The sequence below is a fragment of the Chiloscyllium plagiosum genome, unplaced genomic scaffold (genome assembly GCF_037043375.1).
Source record: "Chiloscyllium plagiosum isolate Xiang-an unplaced genomic scaffold, Cpla_swu_hap1 HiC_scaffold_5, whole genome shotgun sequence".
Lineage (NCBI taxonomy): Eukaryota > Metazoa > Chordata > Chondrichthyes > Orectolobiformes > Hemiscylliidae > Chiloscyllium > Chiloscyllium plagiosum.
The window spans coordinates 56673498-56694870 of NW_028270143.1; the positions used below are offsets into that span (position 1 = coordinate 56673498).

The 21373-nt window shown below is 38.2% G+C and overlaps 1 protein-coding gene across 1 annotated transcript in view; it reads left to right on the forward strand.

Annotated features, from left to right (window-relative positions):
- Positions 1-21373, forward strand: part of LOC122549894 (ATP-binding cassette sub-family A member 13-like) — a 277518-nt gene that overhangs the window by 186175 nt on the left and 69970 nt on the right. The window contains exons 36-41 of the mRNA XM_043690092.2: positions 4297-4495; positions 7869-8087; positions 10637-10833; positions 14649-14806; positions 16286-16516; positions 19039-19141. Of these exons, the coding sequence (XP_043546027.2) occupies positions 4297-4495; positions 7869-8087; positions 10637-10833; positions 14649-14806; positions 16286-16516; positions 19039-19141 (1107 nt within the window). The remainder of the gene's footprint in view (positions 1-4296; positions 4496-7868; positions 8088-10636; positions 10834-14648; positions 14807-16285; positions 16517-19038; positions 19142-21373) is intronic.

Below are 21373 nucleotides of genomic sequence, written 5' to 3' on the forward strand. Positions count from 1 at the left end.
GTACATGAGGCAACTTGGAGGAAAAGGAGTAGTAGAAGGAATTGTTGTATGCCACATAACTATGGTACAATCAGAGGAAGTAGACTCCTACCTGCCAACTTTGTCAGCCAAATATATCAAATGCAAAATTAACTCAATCTGACAGAACAAAGTCAGAGGTTTTGATTAACCAAGGAGATATTAAAATAATTGGATAAAATGCTGCAGGAATGGTACTGTCAGTAGTTTTGAAGAAAACAGCTGGTCAATGAAGGATCAGTAACACCAGTCAGCCAAAAGTACAGTTTTTTAAATTGTTTGTCATAGGAGGTGGGCAGTCCACTTTCCCCAGAGATATTAGTGAATTCCAGGAGATAGCCCAAGGTCACTAACAAATACATAAATGAAAAAAAATAGATAGATGGTATCTTTGACAGCATCAACAGAGATCCAAATGCTTGAATACATAAGGTTCTCCATGCATTAACTGATTGGTTGTTGAAGTAATAGGAATCCTCGTAATGTATTTTGACTTTGCATAATGGCAGGAATAGTCATATTCTCACCAACCTACATGTCACAGTTGCATGTATCCATTACAGTATTGATAGGAGTGACCACCACATAGTCATTGTGGAGACAAAGTCTCACCTTCATGTTTTCAGCAATCTTCAGCTAGAATTACCAAATGAACAATTCATCTCAGCCTCCTCTCATGGTCTGAACATCACAAATGCCAGTCTTCACTCCCATATAATATAAAAGGTGGCCAAAGACACTGGACACTAAAACACCAACCTGGCAAATTGCCTCCTAATCACTCTACTCATATCATCAGCAAAATGATGGAAGGCATCGTCAATAGTTTATCAGACAGCACTTGCAAAGGAATAATCTGCTCACTGGCACTCAGTTTGTTTTATGCAAAAGCCACTTACCTCCAGACTTTATTACAATGTTGATTCAAACTCTGAGTAAAAAGCTGAACTCTAGAGGTGAGGGGTAAGTGACTGCTCTTTGCAACAAGCCCAAATTTGACTGAGTGTAACACCAAGGAGCCATAGCAGTTAATGGGAATCAGGGTGAAAACTTTCCAATGGTTAGAGTCATACCTAGAATTAAGGAAAATGAATGTGGTTGTTGGAGGTAATTCTGCAGGAGTAACACACCTCGTATCTTTTTGCCACCTATAAGATACAAGTCAGAAGTGTGATGAAAACTTTTCACTTGCCTAGGTAGTTGCAGCTCCAGCAACATTCAAGAAGTTCAGCACTATCTAGGATAAAGCAACCTACTTTATTGGCACCCCAAACACCACTCTCAACATCCCTTTGCCATTGGTGCATATTGGCAGTAGTATGTCAAAACTCAAGATGCATCACGGTGACTAACCAAAGCTTCTTCAGCAGCAACTGCCAAAACCTTGACCTCTACCGTCTAGAAGAATAAAGATAGCAAATAGATGGTAACACTGCCATCTGCATGCTCCCATCCAAGTCACATACAATCTTGACTTGGAGCTATATTAATACTTGTTCATTGTCACTGGATCAAAATCCTGCAACTTCCTCCAAAACAATACTGTGGGTTATTCTATATCCCACGGCTTCAAGCAGTTAAAGAACACAGCTCACCACTGCATTTCCTCTTGACAATTTGGGATGGGAATAAATGCTTGTCTAGCCAGTGACACCTGCATTCCATGAGCAAGTGGGAAAAAAACTTGCTTAAGTAACTACAGATTCTACCAACACATCTAAAATAAAGTGGTTGCTCATTCATATTCCTATTTCTGGCAAATGTAAATTAAAAATTGGCTTGGGCCTGGTATTGTGAGCATCTGCGATTTCTCAGACCCACTACTGCACATGATGTGTCCCATCGTCTGGCATATATGCAGTTCCATTTAGTCCGTCTGCTGGTTGAACTCATTCAGCAGCATCTTGAAGATGATGTGAAACCCTCCAGTTTTGACTTTTGTCTTCAAATGAACTTGTTACAAACCTCTGTACATTATGATTTTGCATGGTGAAGTGTTTACATTGTAGATTAAGAGAGTGAAAGAAGCAGCAAACATCCCCCTTGTGTGAGTGGTATTGAGTGATTTGTGCATACATATATATGAGCATTCAAGCTCAGCGATACAATCACTTATAATATGGGCTAAGCACGCATACATGTTAAAGTTGTCCACTTGGCTGGGCTACCTGACTGACTTACGGAAACTAAATTATTCTGCATGGAAAATTATAGGGAACATGAGCAGCTGATTGGTGAATATTTGTTTAAGTTTTAAGTTTATTTATGTTAAATAAGTTAATTGTCAGCAAATCACAGTATAGACACTTTTGAAAACACTAGGACAATTCTGTCCTGAGCATGCACATGTCGAGGAAGTATCTCCATCAGGAGGAGCTCAAGCTTCAGGTTTTGGACTTTCACCAGATACACCCTCTGTATTATCTGTGATTAATCACACAATGTATAACTTTTTTGTTGTTACCCTACTTATTGTTTGGCTCACTTACTTGTTTTTCCCTATCACAAAATAATATTCTGTTCTTACACTTGAGTCTAACTATTTAATTCCCAAAATATGAAGTAACAGCACATCAGGACAAGATTCTCAGTTCAGAAGTGGAAATAAAGAGATGGGACAAATCTTGCCACTGTGTTGAGATTACTGGGAGGTGGAATTTTCCACAGATTCAGGCGACAAGTAGTCTGGAGATGGGTGAAGGGCTTTTGCCCGAAACGTCGATTTTCTTCCTCCTCGGATGCTGCCAGACCTGCTGTGCTTTTCCAGCACCACTCTAATCTAGAGTCTGGAGATTGGCCTACCACTGGAAATGGCAATTCTGAGGCAGACTTAAGGCCAAGTCTAGAGAGGGAAATTTAAAGGCCTTCTCTGTTCCCAAAAACCTTGGCCAAGTGATTTCAATGCAATCAGTAGCTCATCTATTAAAAGCTGAACCTTTTGTCAAGCTTAAATTCCCTCCTCCTATGTCTCAACCTCTCAGTTCCTCATCAGCTATTATCCATTTTATGAACAGAGCTCACAAATCCCGTAACATTTGAAAGCCATTGAATGGTCTATAAATCAAACTGATTTCAGAAGTACCACCATGATGGACGTCTGCACCAATGCCTCCCAACCTTTTCAGTGTCAAAGAAGACTTCATTGAGATACACAATTATAGGGTGCACTCACTTATTTTCATATCGCATGCACAATGTTGGAAGTCTATGCATATGTGGCTCAGGAGGCTTGCACGCATGTAGCTGTTAGGTTGCCTGGTAAAGGCAGATATTGCCTTCAGTCATAGACACTGAGACTCTGGAGGAGATCAGAAGCAAGGAAATGGCCTTGATAGTCATGTAAAATGGTACTGCTTCCTAAAACTTTCACAGCACATTTCTCAACTTGTCTTGGCACTGTACTTGACTGAATACATAAGAACAACAGGAAAAGATTAAGCATTTACAATTGATATCATAGCGTTTTAATAGTGCAAACTGTACACTAACTTATACTCACAGACACAAAAATCGTTAGATGTCTTCTGAGCAGCTAACTGTGAAGCACATTTTGTCCAAGTGATTTCATGTTAAAAAGGTGACATTGAATATATAGCCCATTTTGCAGCCTTCTCCTTTCTATTTTCATTGAAATAACCCAAAGTTAATGTCATTAGGAAGTGAGTTTGTTATGTGGGAGCATAATTATTGGTAATTTTCCTTTCCAGGAATAGAATGGTAACTTGAACTGAATTACTTGGTCAATGCTAAATTAATAATTTCCAAATGTAATAGACAGATTTGTGTTGTAAGAGATCTTGAACTCTGGATGGTAAGCCAGAATCAGAAATTAAGGACTAAAAATGTCTGGAGTATTTTTGGATTCTGACCTATCATTGTAATAGTTCCAAATGAATAAATATGGTGAATGGTGAGTGCACCTGTAAATTCTAAGGATTGGTACACTAGCTACCAATATCACTTTTATTTTCATTGGAATTATTACCAGTTTCTCTTTGATGTGAGACATTTAAACACACTCAGACCATCTTATTTCTAAACCATATCAGATTCTGAAATTTGTTACAACTATATATTTCATTTTCACGTTTCATGAGATGATATAAGAAAAATATCAAAAATAAATTCAGGAGACAATATTCTTCAAACCCAACCGTGTCAGTAAGAATGAGACTGCCATCAGTAGTTATTATTATATAATTACTGTGCTAGCAGGTTGCTAGGGAAGAGTTCTGGTATGAAATTATAAAAGATAATTTTGTTCATTCCTTTCAATAGGAGACCCATTCAATTCTATGGATTTAACTGGGAAAGAAATTACACCTCCCAATTTGAACATTGGAGTTGCTTTAAGATCACTCACCAAAGAGTTTAAGCACAAAGAAAAAGTAGCTGTAAAAGACTTAAACCTTGATTTCTATCAAGGAGAAATTACTGCTTTATTAGGACCCAATGGAGCAGGCAAGACAACAACAATGTAAGTGGTGAAATGGAATGTATTAATTTAACTTAGAATAAGTGGAGAGAAACGATGAATTCTGTCCTGTTTGAGCTTTGCATTTGACAATACAATTTCATCAGTTGCCAAATTAACCCATTTATTCAGTAAATGCTTATTTTTTTCATATTGTTCTATAGTGTTACCTATGAAGTACAGTGGATAAATAAATTTCTCCCATTTCACTCCTGAGGTTGGTTATAATAGAATTTGAAACTTTAAGAAGATGTTCTTGACTATGTCTCAAGCTACATGACAAAATAAGCCAGCTATGTCTCTTTGATTAGAAGTTTTTTAAGAAGTAAGGAATCAATTTTATTGTATGCTATGAGGTTACTATGGCTTTAAGAGGGGTATTTTGTCCTTTTTTTTGTGAAGAAAGGTTAAGATGTAAGTGACAACTGCTCTGCTGAAAGCCAATAAAGTAAACAGCTTGTGAGGCCTTGGGCTTTTTTTTAAAAGTTAGAACAATAAAAGCAATCTGAATGGGTAGGGTCACTTTTTTCACAGAGCCAGCATTTTCCATTTTAACCTTCTGCAGTTGCTGAGGTCTTGGAGCAACATGCGAAAGCTTTTATTCCTTTCTCTGTTACAGCTAAAAATGGGGTTCTCTTCCTGCTACTGGAATTGTGTGTCTGAGACAATCAATTTTATTGAATTTGCCTTTATCAAGGGTGTGTTTAAGGGATTGTATTATATTGGAATAGTTGATTAGCAGTAGTTAATATATATACTATTTTGTTAAGTATTTTGATAGTTACAGTTAAGCCAATTCTTTTCTTTTATTTTGATTTTGTCTGTATTTTAACTGTAGTGTAAAAATAAAATGTGTTTTGCTTAAAGTCGAATTGTTTGACCAATTGCATTGGGAATGCAATGCCTTACACTTACTTTTAAAATAAGAAAAAGTTAGGGTCTAGGCTATCTTTTTAACATATTTTGAGGGGGTTTCATCTGGTCCTAAACAAAACTTACCCAAGCAAAGTATGAAACTTGTTAAAAAGGTTAAGCAGTCCTGAAGCCTGCAACACGTGTGTACATTTGCATGCAAAACAGATCAAATAGAGGGTCAGGGCGATAGACTTAGAACAAAGTTGAAATCCATTAATAAAAGTAATTATAGATTCTGATGTTCCTTTGGTCATTATGTTAATTGTGTTAATTTAGCTGGTTGTTCTTCTAGGATAAATTGCAATGCATCATTTTTTAGAGTGAATATTATGGTGCTTGCAATTCTTTTTATTTTAAAATTCTTTACGCTGTATACAGTTCAACTTGTTCAACAAGTTCAACTTGGAAAAGAGAGAGGGCCCAAATTTAAAGACAAAATAGAGAGCGATGTTACTAATCCACCCTGCAGGCATTCTTGATGTTACAGCCCTTTGTACCAAAGAAAATCATAGCCATTCATAAGTTCAGTCATATGATGGCTGACTGTTGGCATACTCTGAGATGATTAATGTTAAAGAAAAGGTTTTGGTCTCCCATTGTCAAAGCTACCAAACAAGTAGGAGAATCTTCTGTACCCCATTCTGTAGGTTCCCTTTGTGTCCAATAGTTTCTGCAAAATAGATTATTATTGCTTATTGATCTTGTTTTGTTTTGAGGTCGTTCAAACGATGGCAAGTGTGAAATTTTGCAGCAAGACTGAACAGATGTGTCTGCTGTTAATTCATATCAAAGGCTTTAAGTACTTGGCTGCTCATTTTTGCCAAGTGACCTCAGCAGCCATTTTAAAACACAGAGTCCTGGCTCATTTAAAGGTGTTCTTTTCAAATCCTAGGTATTAAATCAGTCAATAGAATTAATAGCCCACATATAACAACTTGATAGATGAAAAGTTAATTAATAACCCAGAGTCTTTTTTCCCATTTAATTGTGTTCTGTTTCCTATTGAATCAGTTTATTTACTGATGTACAGGAAAATTGATTTATAAACCATGTTGGATTCTGAGCTACAGATTTGTAGATATACTGGATGCAAAACTGCATAAAAAATACCAGTAATAGTTAAAACCAGTTATCCCATAATGATGTAAATAAAAAAAATCCATTTATTTTCCATGGGTGAAGTTATTATTTAGATTGTCTGTTGAACTAACTGAAATTAAATCAAGTCTGTTTTAACACTGGAAATCCCAAGCGTTTTGCTGAAGTGTATCCTTTTTTGGGACCATTTGGAAGGTCTGATTGCACATCCAAGATTTAAATGGAAATATTTGTCACTTTTGATGTATTTGAAATGAATGATGACTTGAGGGACAACAATTTATTGGTGAGATTAATCCAGGCTTTAAAAAACCTAAAGACATGCTGGCTCAGGAGTTAACACTGCTGCCTTACAGTTCCAGGGACCCAATTCCAGTCTTGGGTGATGTTTGTCTGAATTTTACACATTCTATCCATGTTTGCATGGGCTTCCTTTGAGTGTTCCAGGTTCTTCCCACAGTCCAAGATGTGCAGGCTGGGCGGATTGGCCATGCTAAGCTGCCTGTAGTGTCTAGGGACCATGGTTAATCCAGACTTAAGTGGATTAGCCATGATAAATGCACGGTTACAGGGATAGGGTAGGGAGCTGGGTTTGGATGGGATGCTGTTCAGAGGGCTAGTGCAGACCCAATGGGCCAAATGGCCCGTTTCTGCATTGTAGGGATTCTATGATTCTACCAGCACTACATACCTGATATTTGTCTGATTCATTGCACTGAGTCTTTGCTTATTCTGGATCTTCTGATGGACCTGTTAAGGAGCAGAATTTGATAAATGTTACCTGAAAATTAGCTGCAAGGTTGGCTGCTCAACGTTGGCAATTCCTACTTTCATGATGTGTTCAGGACCTGCTATATTTCAGGAAAGTGGTATCATAAATGAGATGAGGAAAGCAGTTAGGACATTGGGGATGTGGTTCTCTTTTGGCAAATTGATGCTGGATTTGTACAATGATAATTAGGGGCTTTCAGTTCTGCAAATTCCAATACTGGAGAATTAGATAAAATCCTGTGGCAGCTACTGTGGTTGCATCATACAGATTTTAGAAGGCTATAGTTTTTAAAGTAAGTTGAGGAATTTAACTTGGTATTAGTGAAGCAGCACCAATGCAGGTTATGTGTACTCAATGTCATGTGCATCTTTACATTAGTGCATGAAAAGTTCCTTAAACTTCTTCAAACACTCTAAAAATGGTAGAAATCTTAGGTTAAATAAAACATATGAGTTTGTGGTGAAGAATCACACCACAAAAAAATTGTAAGTTACTCACCAATGACAAGTGGTTTATTGATGCATTATGGTCTATTAGTTTGCATATGAAATTTAACCCAAGGTAACATATTATCTTTTGCCAACTATATAGGTCAATGCTAACTGGCTTGCACCAGCCCAGCTCTGGGAGTATTTATGTTAAAGGGAGGAATATGAGTCAAGAAATGTCAGTCATTAGAGAAGAGCTGGGAGTGTGTCTACAACATGATGTGCTGTTTGAGAAATTAACAGTGCGTGAACATCTCCTGTTATATGGCATAATAAAAGCACCACAGTGGACCTACCAACAGCTGTTGCAAGAAGTGAAAATGTAAGTCTGAATATGCTGCCTTGCCAGATGAACGAGATGAAAATGTTTAAAAAGGGCTTTGCACAGGAGATTCCACTATACTGCATTGTTTTCGTTTAGAGTGGTTCAGCCAAATTGCAATTGAAATCCTGGAACTACCAGCATTGTGGGTATACTTTAACCACATAGACTGTAGCCGTTTATAAGGCAGCTTGCCATCACTTTCTCAATGACACTTAGGGGTGGACAATAAATGTTGGCCTTGCTAGTTTTGCCTAAACTCCACGAATAATTTTAAAAACTCAATCAAACTACGTGGAGGAATTTCATGGACAAATTACACGCAATGCAAAAGGAGTTTCCAAGCTATTTTGCATCACTTTGCTAAGCTATTGAACTCGCTCTCACAAACAACACTCACATACAACAGTCACATTCATCCAAATTTAATGAATCAAAAAGTTTTGCAAATTTGAAATTGGTATTTGAGAAGGCTTCTAATGAAGCTATGTTTCAACACAGAGACAAAAAAGCTCAGTTAAAAGTTTTAAAGTATCTTTTAAAAAAAACTTGAGTAGGAATTGATTATTGTCCATTAAGGTAATTAATAAACATGTCTTCTTCAATTATTTACAGTTAGATAGCTTGCAGGCAGTGTACAAAGTATGATTAACAATGTGTTTTTTTGTGATAAACTTGTTTTCAACTAAATAAATAAAGTTACATCAAGGTACCATTCTTAAGTAGTGACAAAAATAGATAAACAAGCTACTTTAAAACTTTGCCAGCCATTAAAGTAGAAATATCACATGGTCTGAATGGGGTGCATCCTAGGATGCAGAGAGACAGGAAGGGTGAAATTTTAGATACTCTGGCCATAATCTTTAGTCCATCTTAGAAGAGGGGTTGGTGCTAGAAAATTAAATGATTGCAAATGTTGTACTCCTAATTAAAAAATGGTAAAGGGATAAACCCGACAATCACAACCATTTTCTAGTTCCATGCACTAGAAGACTGACTTTAATACCAACCTCTTAAATAGGGTTCAAGCTGTTGTTCACCATGCAAGCTTGATGCTAAAGTTGGTGTATCAAATCCATTTTGTAGGTCCACCAAGTTTAACACATTCATTACCTTTTGAGTTCACTAACCTACACTAAGTCTTGGTAATCAATGTTTTGTATGAAAATTATCATTATTATTTTCTAATTCCTTTATGACCTCACTCCTGCCTACCTTTGTAACATTGTCTAGCCATGCACTATTCCTCCAAATCTGATTATCTCCAATAAAAACTGAAAGAACTGGGAATGTTGGAAATCAAAAACAGAATTAGTTCTGAGGAAGGGTCACTGGACTCGAAACGTTAACTCAGATTTCTCTTCACAGATGCTGCCGGACCTGTGGAGCTTTTCCTGCAATTTCTGTTTTTGTTTCTGCATATCTCCAACTTTGACCTCATGTACTTCTTCATTGACTTTGATAGACACAGTTTGAGAATTTTAGATGTAATGCTATAGAATTTCTTTATTAAATCAATAGTTTTCAATTGTCATCATATTTTTGAAGACTTTGATAAGGAACCACATCTTCTAAGGTTTTCTCCACTTCCCTAAAATCCCCATTGGTACTTTGTCTATTTTATCTCATGACACCTCTGCAAAGTTTCTTCTGACATTTTTGACATTGAAGATATTATTATATAAATCAAAGTTGTTGTCGATAGCTGTGCTTATCAGAAATCAGGGACAGAAGTCAGCATAGCTGCTGTGATTTTCAGTTCATTTATGTTAATAGATGGCAATTTGAAAGAGGTGCAAATATTTTAATGTACATTCATGTCACATGAAAATTTGCAATAAGATTGCTAATTCATAATTAATGTTAACTTTTTTGCTGTGATAAAACATATGTTTGCTCTGACCTACTTTTTTTGTGATTGTCACCATTTGACACTTTGTGTAGAAAAATCCAAAGTTTTGGTGCTTACAATATTTCATCTCTCACAAGTTAACTGAAACAGAAAAATAGAGTTCTCCCTTTTAAGTGGAACTTGAAATAAACTTCTCTCTCCCAATCTTGGGCAAACATGTCATTTCAGGTTGTGTAGAATATCTGAAACACTCAGGTGCCAGCAGTCAGAAAGGTTCAATGTGTTTATTACATATGAGGTTAGTGACTGAATTGCAGCTCCAGCCAAATTATCCTGGTATTAGTTTAAATTCTCATTGTCCAGGCAAGCTTGTGAAAGATCTTAATTGAAACCCTGAATTAGGGACCTTGAATCAGCATTACAGTCATCTAAGTGATAAAGAAACAACATTTTTTAAAAACAAAAAAAGTACTTCCCTTTCTATTTAATAATATTACATTCAGAACTTTCAGTGTGGATTCTTCAAGAGTCATTCAAATGAAAATTATGGGAATACCCTTGGAATTCTCAAGAACATCTGAACTTGGCAAGACAACACAAAGCCCCTGGATATTCTTGATACTGTTTGATTCAGAATTCCCTGAACTGTATTAATAATTTGTAAGCTGACTTAAGCCATATAAATCCTTTATTTCAGGGCCCTTGAGAATGTTGAGATTGGTCAGCACCAACATAAACTGGTTGGAGCTTTGTCTGGGGGAACAAAGAGAAAGCTGTCATTGGCAATTTCATTCATTGGAGGCTCGTCTACTATCATTTTGGATGAACCCACCAGTGGTGTTGATCCCTGTTCTCGGCGTAACATCTGGGATGTTATTTTAAAATGCAGAACAGGTAAGGAAAATGAATAAAGTTAATGGATGTAAGTTTGCTTGCTGAGCTGGAAGGTTCGGTTACAGACGTTTCGTCACCATATTAGGTAACATTATCAGTGAGTCTCTGGTGAAGCACTGGTGGTTTGGTCGGCTTTTGATTTATGTATTTAGATTTCCTTGAGGTAGTGATGTCATTTCCTATGGTGATGTCATTTTGTGTGGTGATATCATTTCCAGTCCTTTTTCTTAGGGGGTGGTAAATGGGATCCAAGTCAATGTGTTTGTTGATGGAGTTCAGGTTGGAGTGCAATGCTTCTAGGAATTCACGTGCATGTCTCTGTTTGGCTTGTCCTCAAACAGACAGTCACACCAAGATTAAGCAGGAAAAAGGAAGGAAACACACTCAATACGCAAAAAAAGGAAAGCACTTAAAAAAAAGATAAAAATATTATTATCGTACCAAGAGACAAAGGACATCTGACAGTGATTTTAAATCAAAGAGACTACATTAAGAAAGCGAACCCACTACTAGCAGATACCAAGACTTACCAACAAGTGGCAATAGACCTGACCCCACAACTAGAGAACTGAATCACAGCCCTACTCAAAAAACTTCAGAAATCTGGAGAAATAAATAAGACTGACTTCCAATAAAATGAAACCAGATGGATTCAACAGACCACGCTTCTATGGATTACCCAAAATTCACTAACCCAGAGCCCCCCTGAGACCCATAGTCTTGCTACCTGGAATACCAACTTACCGATTGGCCAAAGACCTACACCAAAGACTAAACACTTAGTCGAAGACTCCATCCATTCCACCCAAGAATTCCTGAAGACCAACAAAGAAACCAAGGTAGAAGAGGATGAAATAATGATCTCCTTTGACATAACAGCCCTGTTCACATCTATCAACATCAACCTGGCCAAGGAAACACTGACTACACTATTAGAAGAACCAAAGACCCATACACCAAATACCACCAACTTCATCAGCAAGGATAATATTGTCAATCGAGTGGACCTATGCCTTACCACCCATTTCACCTTCAACAACAAAACCCACAGATAAATCAATGGAACACCCGTGGGATCTCCGATATCAGGATTCTTAGCAGAGGCAGTAATGCAGAGACTCGAACAAACAGCTCTGCCAACCATCCAACCCAAACCTGGGGTCCACTATGTGGATGACACCTTTGTCATCACTAAACAAAACAAATTAGAGGAAACCTTCAAGACCATTAATAATACCCTCACTGGCATATAATTCACTAAAGAGGAGGAAAAGAACAACAAACTGCCATTCTGAGATGTCGTGGTAGAGCGAACAGCCAATGGGGAGCTTCAAACCAGCGTCTACAGGAAAACAACATATAGGGACCAAATAATGAACTTCAGAAGCAATCATCCCAACACCCATAAATGGAGTTGCATTAGAACATTATTTCAACGAGCCACCACACATTGCACCACAGAGGAAGTATGAAGAGCAGAAGAAAATCACCTATACAGTGTATTCAAAAAGAATGGATACCCAATGATCACAGTGCACTGATTTCTCAGCAACAAACCCAGACAAGCAGACAAAATGTGTCCAGAAACCCTAGCCACTCTCCCTTACATCAAAGACATCTTGGAAATGACTGCCAGACTATTCAGTCCTCTTGGCATCATGGTAGCCCACAAACCCACCAATACACTAAAACAACAGCTAATGAACTTGAAAGACCTATACAGACACCAAGCAAAACTAATGTCATTTACAAATTAACTTGCAAGAACTGTAATAAACACAACATTGGACATCAATGGGTCATGTCTTTTGTGGCTAGTTGATGTTCATGTACCCTGCTGGCAGCAGGGTACATGAACATCAACTAGCCACAAAAGACATGACCCACTCTCACTAATATCTTTACATACAGATGAGGATGGACACCACTTCGACTGGGACAACACATCCATCCTAGGTCAAGCCAAACAGAGACATGCGCGAGAATTCCTAGAAGCATGACACTCCAACCAGACATCTATCAACAAACACATTGACTTGGATCCCATTTACCACCCCTTGAGAAAAAGAAAAAGAAATGACATCACCACCGGAAATGACATCACTGCAGGAAATGACATCAGCAACCCAAGAAAACTTAAACACTTAAATAAAAAGGCGGCCATATCATCAGTGCTTCATCGGATGTTACATAGTATGGTGACAAATTGTCTGAAAAACAAACCTTCCAGCTCAGAGAGCAAACTTATATCCAGAACTTCAACCTGAGCTACAAATCTTCTCAAAACTCACGAATAAAGTTAATTATAACAATGAACTATCTGACTAATTGACATCTCATTGTAATCCCACAACACTGTGACTGGTTTGTTTTGGAAGATAATCAAAGAAAGAGAAATTGATCACTCAAGCCTATTGAGAATACTTGCTTGTCTTGGATTTATATTTTTTTTTACTAGAAGCCTCCTTCATTAATTTCTGTTTCCTCTGAAAACTCCAAGGATTAGGCCCCTCTCTGCTGAGTACTGGTATCAATGGTCTATGAATCAATGGTCTATGGGCAGCACGGTGGCACAGTGGTTAGTACTGCTGCCTCACAGTGCCAGAGACCCAGGTTCATTTCCCGCCTCAGGCGACTGACTGTGTGGAGTTTGCACGTTCTCCCCGTGTCTGCGTGGGTTTCCTCCAGGTGCTCCAGTTTCCTCCCACAGTCCAAAGATGTGCAGGTCAGGTGAATTGGCCATGCTAAATTGTCCATAGTGTTAGGTAAGGGGTAAATGTAGGGGTATGGGTGGGTTGCGCTTCGGCGGGTCGGTGTGGACTTGTTGGCCCGAAGGGCCTGTTTCCACACTGTAAAGTAATCTAAAATAATCTAATCTAAAACTCGCTTCCTTTCACATCACTCATTGAGTCACATGTTTAATTCTCTTAACTGCTTGACCTCATGCTAAGTGGCACATAGTTACTGAGATATATGAACAGTGAGTCAAATTCCCAACTAATAAGGAATGATCATCAAAACTCTAAAGGCCATGTTTTCAATGCAAGGTTCAGAACCCAACATCAAGATGAGTTCTGGGTTTGGACCACAATATTTTTAAACTTAAATGGCCTAACTGGCTCGGAACTGAGCTTGGCTCACAAATGTAGATGGCAAATGCTTCCGGAGGGCAGGAATGTCTACCTGCAGCCATCAGCACAGAAAGACAACAGCTGTGTTGAAGGTTGCCGCTGCCTTACTAATTTGAGCAGCCAGGTCCTTGGAAGACCTGGAGCTTGAAATCCGGTAACAACTCAGCAATTATTTTCTTTGGTAATCTCTGTGTGAATTTGGACCCTTTCTTCTCAAACTCATAGCAAAACATTATTTCTAATTCTACCTGTGTCAATGTTCATGGTTATATTGCAGAGGAGAGTATATTTTCACTTGATTATACTATCCCTCAGCACAGCTATTCATTTTTTTCTCCTTCCATTTGAATGACATCTGTATCATATTGCTTTGATCTGCTTACCAATCTATCCTCCAATCTTGTTTTCATCCTCAAAGATAATATGTTAGTACAAATTAGGTGTTGAATCTCCTCCATCACAGCACTCTGGATCCTCATTCATCCCTGACTCAGTCATATCCTTCTGACCCCGAGCATTGACCAAATCTGGATTTGTACTTAAACTAAGGAATGTTACTATCTCCGAGAACAGCATCCAGGTTACTCTCCTTTGCTCTGAGGCAACTTCTCCAGCTCCTGAGCTACTCATCTATCTAGCTGTAAAGTAACCAAAATGTATCATGTCTTTTTCTCATCTTGCTAGGTCGAACAATTATTTTTACTACTCACCATTTGGATGAAGCAGACATCTTGAGTGACCGTATTGCCATACTTGAAAATGGCCAGTTGAAATGCTGTGGTTCTCCTGCCTACCTAAAGGAACAGTATGGGCAGGGTTACAGTCTCAGTATCTCAAAAAAGGTCTGTACCTCTCAAGTTGTGTTGAAGAGTTTGGATAACACTAAGTACTTTTACTGCTACCAACAGTGATTATTGTATGCTGAAATAAAAAATCGAAAAAGCTGGAGCAACTCAACAGGTCTGGCAGCATCTATGGAGTGAGAAACAAAGTTGATGTTTTGAGTTCAAAAGAACTACTTTTCAGAACAAAAGTTGAATCTAATGAAGGCTGAACATGTTTGGGGAAGTTCTGAATTCCAGACTAGAAAGCTTGTATTTTAATTCAGGTTGAGAATTTACTGAAGACGTATGAGCAGGGTTAAAATAATGATGGGATTTGAATGACATCACCAGGCTTTGATGGTAACCTCGTTAAATTGCACTGCTCCCATCAGCCTTCCCCTTAAACTTCTACTCCAAGTTGGTGCTCAGTGACTAAAATATCAGACACTCAAGTTGCACCATGGACTAGCTCTCCAGTTAAATTCATATGTATTTTGAAAAACCTCAGTTGCAGACACACACCAACTGTTTTTACAGAGAAATATGAACAGTGAGTCAAATTCCCAACTGATAAGGAATGATCAGCAAAACTCTAAAGGACATGTTTTCAATGCAAGGTTAGGAACCCAACATCAGGATGAATTCTGGGTTTGGACCACAACATTTTTAAACTTAATTGACCTAACTGGCTAGGAACTGAGCTTGGCTCACAAATGGAGATGGCAAATGCTTCCGGGAGGTAGGAATGCCGACCTGTCACCATTAGCACAGAAAGACAACAGCTGTGTTGAAGGTTGCCGCTGCCTTACTAATTTGAGCAGCCAGGTCCTTGGAAGATCTGGAGTTGAAATGAAAAAAATGAATGTCGAAATTTTGTGTAGGTTTGTTGATGGCAGCAGTGCCTTATATTTCAACTCCAAGAAACACAAAAAAAAATTACCAGGATCCCATGACAAATCCGGCAGCTGTGATCTGATGTGCAGTGAGATTGTTTGAATTCACCAGGATAAAATGAACAGCCTCCAAACTCAAATGGGCAAACGTCTTAATGAACTGCTTAATGACCATAATTGGACCAAATTTCTTCTCCATGTCCTTCCCCTCACGCCATTCAAAAATTCAAAGCTGGTCTTGAAGCATCCGGAGTTCATGGATATGAACTCCATGACCATCATTTTCAAATTCTGTTCACACTGGATCCTGGCCTCACAAAATGCCTTTTGAAAATGCCCAGCTTAATTCAGTTGATAGCTGCCTACATTAAGTTAAGGAAAAAGACACATGACCTTTCAGCTCCAGCAATAAGTTTCTATCTTTTAAATAAAACTGAAAACAAATCATTCATAACTTTTCATGAACTTTCCTTAACAATTTCAAAATATAAGTTTCATTTCTTACTAATGTGTTCCATGTATAGAAGAATTTTATTAGTGAACATTGAAATTAATATGGTCACATTGGAATAAAGTGGATAATACAATATTTGTATTTTGATAGCCCACTGTGGTAGGAACTGAAGAGTCATGTGATGTTGGCCTTGTAACCTCCCTGGTGAAACAGCACATTCCCCAGGCCTTTCTGAAGCAAGATGCCTTTGGAGAGCTGACATATAACATTCCAACAGTGGCAGATAAGACTGCTTATGAAAGGTTGTTTCATGATCTGGACAAAGATATGAAAACGTTACACCTGAGCAGCTACAGTATCTCTGATACTACACTGGAGGAGGTAGGTTTCAAGATAAGTTAAATATTTTTCTTGCTTCAAACGTAATTGTACTTACACATACCAATTGATCTTAGACTCTTGGATGTTTACAACACAGAAGGAGACTATGCAATCCATCATGTCCATGTCAATCAACAAATATCTAACTACACTAATCACATTTTCTAGTTTTTGGCCCATACTCCTGGAGGCTACGAAAAAAAACGACAGAATATCTAAATACTGTTTACATGTTACAAGAGTTTCTACTCTACTACCCTATCAGGAAGTGATATCACCATCCTTTGTTTGAAAAGAATACTCCTTAACTCTCCTTATAGCCATCTACCTCTACCTGAAATCTATGACCTCTCATTGTAAACCTCTCTACGAAGGAAAAAGTGCCTTCTGATCTGTCCTGCCAATGCCCCTCATAATCTTATCCAGCTTTATCAGGTCCCTCTCAGACTTCACTCACCAAGGAAAACAACTCCAACCAACTGAATCGTTCCTCCTAGCCCAAATCCCCTCAGTCCAAGCACCATCCAGGTAAATCTCCTCTGCACCCTCTCTCGTGCAAACACATCTTCCTATAATGTCTTGACCAAAATGTACTTATGTAAGGTATGATTTATCTGGTTAGCATGCAAAACTATATTTTTCACTTTATCTCAGTACATGTGACAACAATAAATCAAATCAAATCAAAGCTGGAGGTAACACTCCAGCTCTGGGTTAACTAGCATTTTATGCACTTCTAACTTCCCTGTTCTTGTATTCTGTATCTAAGGTAAGAATACCTCATCTTCTGCCTCGGGACCCTCCAACCACACAGCGTCAATGTTGACTTAACCAGTTTCCCAATTTCCCCTCCTACCACCTCATCCCAGTTCTAACCGTCCAACTCAACATTGCCCTCTTGACCTGTCCTACCTATCCATCTTCCTTCCCACCAATCCACTCCACTCTCCCCAACGACCTATTACAATTACCTCCCACCTGCATCCATCCATTGCTTTCCCAATTACCTTCTCCCCAGCCCCATCCCTACTCCCCTATTTATCTCAGTCCCATTCCCTCTTCATATTCCTGAAGAATGGCTTATGCACGAAACGTCGACTCTCCTGCTCATCTGATGCTGCTTGACCTGCTGTGCTTTTCCAATGCTACACTTCTTAATTAAGATAATAAAGGCAACAATTGATATGCCGCCTTAACCACCTTATCTATCTGCTCTGTTATCTTCAGAAGTCTGTGGATTTTAACTGTACCGTTCGCTGTGCAATCTCCTGTCTCATTCCTTTATCTTCTTCTTTATATATTTAAAAAGCTCATTTCAATTTTTCTTTCTTCTACCTAGTACTGCTTTCTCATGCACTTTCTTTGCTTTCTGAATCTCCTTGTTAAGACCAACATGCTCTCCGTAAACCCTGATTCATTTTGTACTCATCTAGGGACTCTGAAACATTGATCTCGGTATGCCATAAGCTTAATTTGTTTTTACCTGAGTCCTAACCTTTATGCCTTTTGACATTTAGGGTTCTTCAGTCTTGGTCCTATCCTTTATCTTTATGGAAACATATTTGCTCTATACTCTGGTCACTTACTCCTTGACTGCCTCTCCTTGATATGACACAGTTTTATCTGCAAGTTGCTGCTCCCGTCCATTTGAGCCAAATTGTGTCTTATCTTAGGAAAATGAACCTTTCTTCAGTTTAAAACATTTTTTCCTAACCTATCCTTATTATTTTCCTTAACTATTCTAAATCTAACTGAGATATGATCACTATATCCTGAACTGAAATGCCTGGTCTCATTTCCGAATATTACATCCAGAACTGTCTCCTCACTTGTTGGATTTTCTACGTAATGGCTACAAATGTTCTTTCCTTCTTACCTTGCGTACTGAAACTATTCCATTTAAAATTTGGGTAGTTAAACTCTTCCACTTTTACTGCCATATTACTGTTATGCTTTTCTGGAATTTCATTACATAATTGAACTTGTATCTCTCCTTAATTGTTTAGGTACCTACTGTACGCACCTGACAGCATGCTTGCTTGAGTTGTGTAGTTTAATTCTACCTATGTGGCTTCATTTGATATCTTTAGAGCCAGATCTGGTACCTCCTCTTCAGAAGCGATAGGTTGGCACTTCCCACAAGTTCACTGCTCATGCTATTCTTTCCAGCCTACAGTACCTACCAGAACTGGACTTTCTTCTCAGATATCTGTTTGTCTTTCAGGGATTAAGTGCAGTTTTGCACAACAATGTGGATGAATTCAGGAGCTAAGCACTACACCAGATTCTTTACTTCATGATATCAATGTAGTGCTGTATTGCCAACCTAATCACAGTTTGAAAATGTCATAATAATAATAATTTCATATTAAGCAATTAATTTTGCAACATGTACATTTGATAAATTTATGTCCAAAGTTGTGTAGATTCTGTGCAATGTTGTTTTAAGCAACATCAAATTAATCTGATTAAGTTTTAGATCAATTTTCATGTCCTCTCTTTTCTATTTCCTCTTTCATCAGGTGTTTCTGAAGTTGCTTCAGAATGAACAAAGCCCAGCTCCTCCTGAAGGCCAGGATACTGTCTCTCTGAATTCTGAGAGCATCGAATCAACTCACAGTGACAGTGAGTAGCTAAATCCAACTGGTATTATACAGGAAGACTAATTTTCATAGCCCTTACATCATTGTAAATGTTTGGTATCATTTTTTAAATATCACTATGCTGCTACAAGAGGGTAACAGGGTTTGTTTTCAACAACCTCTTTCCACTTTGAAGTTGGGGGCAGGCAGAGTGAGAGCCTGGGCAATGGAAGGCTTGAAGCATTTTCACAGTTGGGGTTCATCAGCATTCCATCAGTCAGATACTCTCATCTTCCTGACCTTACAAAAGCAACTTAAAATATTTCGCTGAAATGTTTTGAATGGCCTTAAGTGTGTACAGTGCACACTTCATTCAATAGTATGTCAAAATTGCAATGTGGCACAGGAGTGCAATATTAACTGCCTCTGCATGTTTCCAGTGGCCGCATAGGCTAACCCTTGAAATAGCCCTACTCAGATATTACATTTTTTAAATTACAAAGCAGTCATATTCCCACTCAACAGAGTAAGGTAAAAGGGACTCTCATGTTTGGAAGTCCAATTACAGTCAGTGGACCTTTGAGCAACTAGCTTTTGAGTAGCATTAACGCAGATATAAATTACCTTTGTTTTTTAGCCAGAGATAGGTATGGAGCATGTGAAAATAGCAGTATGTCAAAATTATAAATCCAGTGGTGATTTTACAAATTCCAGATACAAATTCCAACTTTGTTTTTGTGCAAGTTACATAATCATTACTCGTAACAGGCTGGATAAACCAATGGAGTTTATTTTTTTCCCAGTGATAATTCTGAGACCACTTCTTTCCATTTATCATTTTTAATGTGGTCAAGTTTTAATTGGGCTTATTCCTGGAATGAAGGGGTCTTATGAAGAACAGTTGAACAGCTTAGGCCTATATCCATGTGAGTGCAGATTAATGAGAGATGGTCTTATTGGAACATATAGGATTCTGAGTGGACTGGGTAAGATGGAGGATGTTTTCGCTTGTACAGGCAGACTCCAACTACAGGATATAGGTTAAATAAATGAGGTTTCCCTTTTAAAATATCATCGAGGTGAATTGTTTTCTCTTAGAGGGTCCATAGGGTATGGAATTCTATTCACCCCCAAAAGTATTGGAGAGTCTCTTTAAGTTTATTTAAGGTTTGGTTCTACAGATTTTTAGTTAAGGGGTTGAGAGTTATGCTGGACAGACAAGAAAGTGGAGCTGAGACCTGAACCTGACTAGCTGTGATCTTTTTGCATTGTGGAACAGGCTAAAAGGGGCAAATGGCTACTTCTGCTCCTAAGTCCATGGTTCTTAGGTTTATGCTTGAATTGCCAAAACAGGTCGTACATTCTATAGACTTGTAATCCTCAATGTTAAAAATCATTCTCCCATTCTGTTCTAAATTTCTTTCATTTAACTGAATAACCACTTCCACTAATTTTTGCATCCTTTAAAACTAGAGACCGTAGACATTGATACCATGATATTTCACATTCTGTTTCCTTCCCCCTTTTCTGCTTCTGCCTAAAATTTAACTTTCCTTAGTTTAAGAAGATCTTCTGCAGGCAAGAGATGTTACTGAAATATAGGCTGCTATTAGATATGTAGCTGGATGGATGAATGACAGTAGATAGTGCAATTGTTGATAAAATCCTATCCGCACTGCAAGGATGAAACACTCCTCTACCTTTTGCTCTGCTGCCTGGTAGACATGATTCCATTGCTCAAATCTGTCCCTAGCTGAGCATTAATTGGTGATATACTGGCAATTTCACTCAGGTTGAAACTGCAGTGCAGGCTCATGAATCAGAATGATCCGCACCTACTGCCCTAGATGAGCAGAGAATGGTTGGTATTAAAAATCATAAAATTTCAAACACACAACCCGCAGGAATTTTCAAGTCAGATCTTGGGTCCTTTACTATTTCTCTAAGATTCTATTGCCTTATCTTTACATAATTTTTATCTTAATCTTTACAAGTTAGGTCATAACTAATGGACAAAGTCAGGGATAGGGACTGCTGACATTTTTCTTCTAAGGTTGCCCTGGGAAACCCCTATATCAATGGAGATTTGTTTGCCATGTGAAGTAATTGGGAAAAAAAAATTCAGTTCCCCTGCTCACATATGAGTGGACCATTAGCAGGCTCCAGTGGAGGATCCTGATCAATGATTGGAACAATTGAAAGTCTCCCAACGCAAAGAAAAGAATGATAATTACTCTTAGTTGTCTAAACCTTCTGCAGTATTTTTGGCATGGAA